Raw genomic sequence first — 6000 nt, forward strand, 5'->3', positions numbered from 1 at the left:
AACCAAGCTAGTCTGACCCAGAACAGCTTGTGGTTCCTTGGAGAGGCAGCTCCTTGCCAAGGGCCCCTGGATACCAAGTGCAGTGCTGAGGACCAAAATGAGCGAGAACAGGGCAGCTGCCCCAGGAGCTCGCAGCCTGGGTGGGGACCTGCGGGCACCAGGCTGCCAGACTGTTGCAAGCAGCTTCCAGACCACTGCGGTCCAAGCAGCAGGAGCCGTCACCATGGTAACCACTGCCAAGGCATTTCCAGCCTGGTATGTGCTGGGGGCTGCCTGGACGTGGATGTGGGTGGCTGACTTTCTAGGTGTGGGAGACGGTAGAGGGAGGAGGCAGGCAGACTGTGTTTACTGACACTCTTCCCAAGCCCCTCCCACAGCTAGTTCTGGGACAAACATTCCAGAAAAAAGTCCTGGAGAAAGCAAGGTGGAAGCAAGATGCAGAGAATAAGGGGGAAGAAGAAAAGCAGAGTATGTGGAGTTTCCGGGCAGTTCTAGATGTGCACACAGAGAAGACCCCCCCACCCCAACGCAATGTCCCTGCCGTTCAAGCCTGTTCTCACCCACTGCCTCACTGAATTGTCGTGAGGCAGGCAGAGGGTGAAGACCATTTACCCCATTTTACAGATGAGGAAAGTGAGGATGGCAAAAAAGCCATAGACCAGCAGTCAGGACACCTGAGTTCTAATCCTCTCTTCTTCCCACCCAGCCAGTCCCCACTCATCAGTTCAGTTCAGTCGCTTAGCCATGTCTGACTCTTTGCGACCCCATGGACTGCAGCATGCCAGGCTTCCCTGTCCATCACCAACTCCCACAGCTTACTCAAACTTATGTCCACTGAGTTGGTGATGCCATCCAACCATCTCATCCTCCGTCATCCCCACTCCTACCAGCCTCCTATTTCCTGCTCTGTGAAACAGAAGTCCCATCCATTGATGTCTACATGCCTAGAGGCAAGATCTTTGCCTTGTCATTCTGTTCATTCATTCTCCAAGCACCTCTTCTGTATTAAAGTGAAAGTCACTCAGTCGTGTCTGACTCTTTGCAACTCCATGGACTATATACCATGGAATTCTTCAGACCAGAATACTGGAGTGGGTAGCCTTTCCCTTCTCCAGGGGATCTTCCCAACCCAGGAATCAAACCGGAAAGTCTCCTGCATTGCAGGCGGATTCTTTACCAACTGAACTACCAGAGAAGTCCCTCCCTCTGTATTGGACCCTCTCAAACACTGAACTTATGAGAAAAATTGGGCCAGTCCTTTGAGAAGCTCCTACTCTAGTTCTTATGCTTAGAAGTACCTGGCACCCAGTAGGACTGCATCAAAGATTTATAAGAGGATGTCTAGACGCAGACTTGAGTTCAAATCCTAGCCCTGCCCCTCGGAGCGCTATGTGATCCTGAGCAAGTCCCCTCTCCTCTGAGCCTCATCTGTCACTTGCCAGGTAGGGGCCAGGAGAGACTGCCAGTCTTCAAGGTACCTCAGCCCTGGTTCCAGGATTCTGGGGTCTAACCTTGCAGGACTCTGGCATGGCCAGCTGAGCTTCCTAACAAGGAAGCTAAGGAGCTCTGTCACTTGTCAGGCAGGAAATACTGTGCTCTGAGAAGGGTGGGGCTCCCACCCTGGAGCCGGCAGAGGAACAAGTCCCACTGTTCTGGGGCCCCACCTCCCTCAAAGAGAGGAGTGCTGAGCCCCTGGAGCATGGGCCGAGGGGAAAAGCACCACAGCCTCACAGACTCCAACTCCTTCCTGGGGCTCCGGCAGTCTGCCACAACAGGGCAGGTCAGGTCAGGCCGCCTCCCAACCCCTTGGTGGGCAGGCAGCCAGCCAGGGAGGACGGGGCGTGTGTGGACCCAGCAGTATTTGGCCAATGAGGCCCCAGAGCCCAGCCACTCCTCTCAGGGCCAGTCAAGGGGAAAGCAGAGGCCCTGGACAGAATCAGGGCCTGGGGCAGCCAGGCAAGCTGAGCCAGGACAGCTGACAGGGAGGACAGAGCCTGCATGAAGGTGGGGAGGGCATCTAAGGGTCAGAGACGTGTGCTCTCAGACAGCAGCCATGCCAGGCATTGGCGCCCAGCCGCAACAGTCCTGGCCAGATTGAGTAATCCCAGACAAGGCCCCAGCCGGCTACACTGTGGGCTGTGTGTCCCTTCTCCTCAGCCAGAGTCATGTGACAGACCAGCTGGGTCAGAGCAAGAAAGGCCACCTTGTCCAACCCTTTCATGGCTGGGGACACTGGGGGACACTGGGGGAAAGGCTAAAGTAAAGGGCAAAGCCTCTTAGGCTTTACCTAAGGCTCCTTCTGAGCACTGGACAACAGGCCCACACAACAGATTTAACCTGAACTTCTTCTGTCCCCCAAGTAGCCACGTTCCAGGGATCCAACCTCCTTAAACTCTTGGTCTACCCCCCATCCCTCACCCCCCACACTCCGATGCGCTAAGGCCCCTGCACTGCTCACTCACTGGGTTGTTTCCACAGCCAGTTCACAGGCCTCCAGTCTCTCCATCTCCTTCCAGGCCTCTACACAACACTGAAGGGGTCTTTCCAAAACCCAAATACACCAACTTAACAACCACAACCTACTGCATCCTGCCTTCCAGGGAAGCTAGACCAGTCCGCACAACTGGGACCTTGTTCTGACCCGTAGGGCCACACAGACTTTTCTGAAGAGCAAGCCTGAAAAGGCACCTCTCCTGCTCAAGGTTTCTCAGTGGCTCGCTATGGCTCTTAGGATCAAGGCCCTACTCTGTAGCTCCTGCCACTGCCCCACACTGCTCTCCCAGCTCCAGACCACATTTGGTTTCCCAGAGCACACTCTCACTACCTCTGCCTAGGACCCCTTCATCTGTTCTACCTGCCAAGTGAGTCCTTCCTCCTACTCCCTCTTCAGCACCCCTTCCCCATGCCTGCCTCCTCCCCAGGGAGAGTTAGGGCCTCCCTGGACCCCGCAGCCTCACTGTCTCCATCACAGCACTGACCAAGGCATGCAGTCACTGTTTTCACAGCCGCCTGCCCCAGCAGACAGGCATTCCCACAGGACAGGGATGGACATAGGCCTGGCACAGAGCAGGTGCCAAATTAACACCTGCTGCTGCTGCTAAGTCGCTTCAGTCATGTCCGACTCTGTGTGACCCTATAGATGGTAGCCCACCAGGCTCCTCTGTCCCTGGGATTCTCCAGGCAAGAATACTGGAGTGAGTGGCCATTTCCTTCTCCAATGCATACATGCATGCATGCTAAGTCGCTTCAGTCATGTCCAACTCTGTACGACCCCATGGACAGTAGCCCACTAGGCTCCTCCATCCACAGGATTCTCCAGGCAAGAATACTGGAGTGGGTTTCCATTTCCTTCTCCAAAATTAACACCTACAGGAGCAGAAAAGAGCGGTGACAAGGGCAGGCTTGGAGCTGAGACTTGAGGAAGAGGACAGTCTGAGGTACAGGAGGGACTGGAGGACAGCAGAAAACAAAAGTAGGAACAGCAGGGGCTCTGTTGACAGGAGTGGCTGGGGCAAAGGGAAACCACCTGTGTGGGTGGGGACAGAGGCAGGGGTGGGGGGTGGGGCAGAGTCCCCAGAAACCAAAGAAGACCCCTGGAGAAGGGTGTGCCCTGCAGTGATCAGCAGGGAAATGTGGAGACCAGCCAGCAGAGAGAACATCTCAGGGACTTCCCTGCCAAGGCAGTGGTTAAGACTGCATTCCCAATGCAGGGGGCATAGGTTCAATCCTTGGTCAAGGAACTATGGTTTCACATGTCACAACTAGGAGCCCATGCTCCACAAGAGCAGCTCACACGCACCACAACTAGAGAAAAAGCCCACGTGCCACAAAGAAGACCCAGCCCAGCCAAAAATATAAATAAACCAAAGAACCACCTCAAAGAGCAGGCCTGGAACAGAGGAGGCCCACCAGCCCTGGAGGGGAGGAGCTGGCCTGGGTCACCTCTCAGCTCACTCACCATGACCCAGGGCTGTGCACAGCCCCTGGAGATCAGCCTGGCCTGGACTCAAGTCAACTAACAGGTGACTTCAGGCAGGCTGCTCAGCCCACCTCTGTGGGCCTCAGTTTCCGTAACTGCAAGAAATGGGATCATAATACCTACATCCAGGGTCATCATGGGGATGAAGTGTTCACAGCTCCTAGTACGCACCTGCCACGTGGCTAACATTTACTGAGCACTGAGGTTAGCATTATAAAGCTGAGTTTGGGCTTCCTACCAAAATATAGCTGGGAGGCCCCTAAACAGAGTTCAAACCAGACTGTTTACATAGTACTTTCTCATGCATGACTTCACCAGAACCTCGTGGCAACCCCGTGAGGAGGCAAGACTGGTAGCCAGTTTGAGAGGTCCTGTGAGAATTCAAAGAACCAGTGATAGAGTAGCAGGGCACGAGACCCCACATGGCCCTGCTCCTCCCACTCTCCCTCCCAGGCCTCTCTCCAACGGGTGGGGACTGGAAGGCGGGCCTGGGGGGCTGGGGGGTAGGGAGAAGCACCTTGGCCCACTGCCAGCCAGGCCTCAGGAGAGCCAGGCCCTCCTAGAGTGTAAGGGAGCTGCCCAAGTTGGTTCCCTGTCCCCACAAAGGTGGCTCCAGGCTCTCAGAGCCACCAGTCGCCTCCCAGCAGTTTTCCCACCAGCAACACAGAAGCCTCTGTCAACCTCCTAAACACCCCTTCAATCCTATTCCCTGTCTTCTTCCCCCAAAAGGCTCTGAGGCAGCCTGCGCAGGCATACACACTGAGTATGTACAGAGGCCCAAAATGTAAACAGAGCTAAGGAGCCAAATAAGGGAGGAGCGATTACCTTAGGAATGCGTGTGTTGTGCTAAGTCACTTCAGTCGTGTTCGACTCTTTGCGACCCCATGGACTGCAGAGTGCCAGGCTCCTCTGTCCACGGGATTCTCCAGGCAAGAATACTGGAGTGGGTTGCCATTTCCTTCTCCAGGGGATCTTCCTGACCCAGGGATCGAACCCGGGTCTTCTGCATTGCAGGTAGATTCTTTACCCCCTGACCCACTAGGGAAGCCACGTGAGGAAACCAGTTGCACAAAGATGCTGCCATAAAGAATTTCATTTGGCCTTGAGATTCCCAGTAGACAAGGGTAAAAAGGGTAGTAGTGGGTACCAAACTCTGAGATGAAAAGTGGGTGCACTTGTCTGTGAAGCCAGCATGAGGGCTGGGAGGACACTGGTGTTCCATAGGCTTCTGATGGCCACACATCATCAGATGACACCTTCATTCTAGAAGATAAATAATGGTCTCCAGTCCCTATATGCACATCCTCATTTTGCTTCTAGCTACAGGGTGTATTGGCACTTGACATTTTTCAAGATTTGGGGGTGAGGGAGGTAGAGAAACCATTATTTCTTACTAAGAAACTCCTAGATGCCATTCATTTGGTTAGCACTTACTGAACACCTACTATGTACCAAGTTGTATGCTAGGAGCTTTCACATGTATTCATTCTCTCAGTAATTCTCATATATATCCTACAACACACTGTTATTCTACCCATTTAACTATGAACAAACCAAGGCTGTGAGAGCCAGTATATTGCTTCTGAGCACCTGAGAAGTGACAGACAGAATTTAAGACAATCCCAGAAGATGGGACTTCCCTGGGGATCCAGTGGTTAAGACTCCATGCTTTCACTGCAGGGGGCGTAGGTTTGATCCCTGGTGAGAGAACTAAGATCCTGCATGCTGTACAGCAAAAAAAAACAAAATAAAATAAAAATTTTATTTTACAATTCCAGGGCAGTTCCCTGGTGGCCTAGTGTTAGGATTCTAGGCTTTCACTGTTGTTACTTGGGTTCAATCCCTGGTGGGGGGAACTGGGATCCTGTAAGCTGTGTGATGTGGCCAAAAAAAAAAAAAAAAAAAGGCAAACCCACACCTACCACCCAAAGCCCACACTTGTATCTCCACAGGCCTTGGAGATGAAGAGATTCTTCCATCTGAAACTCAACAGAGGGGAGGCAAACTAACCCATGTCACAC

The 6000-nt window shown here is 53.4% G+C and overlaps 1 protein-coding gene across 1 annotated transcript in view; it reads right to left on the minus strand.

The window, feature by feature from the left end:
* Positions 1-5208, minus strand: part of ACOT11 (acyl-CoA thioesterase 11) — a 35637-nt gene extending 30429 nt beyond the window's left edge. Inside the window, exon 1 of the mRNA XM_065912311.1 lies at positions 5127-5208. Coding sequence (XP_065768383.1) covers positions 5127-5201 — 75 coding nt within the window. The 5' untranslated portion in view covers positions 5202-5208. The remainder of the gene's footprint in view (positions 1-5126) is intronic.
* Between the last annotated feature and the right edge of the window lie 792 nt (positions 5209-6000).

The sequence above is a fragment of the Muntiacus reevesi genome, chromosome 1, assembly GCF_963930625.1.
Source record: "Muntiacus reevesi chromosome 1, mMunRee1.1, whole genome shotgun sequence".
Lineage (NCBI taxonomy): Eukaryota > Metazoa > Chordata > Mammalia > Artiodactyla > Cervidae > Muntiacus > Muntiacus reevesi.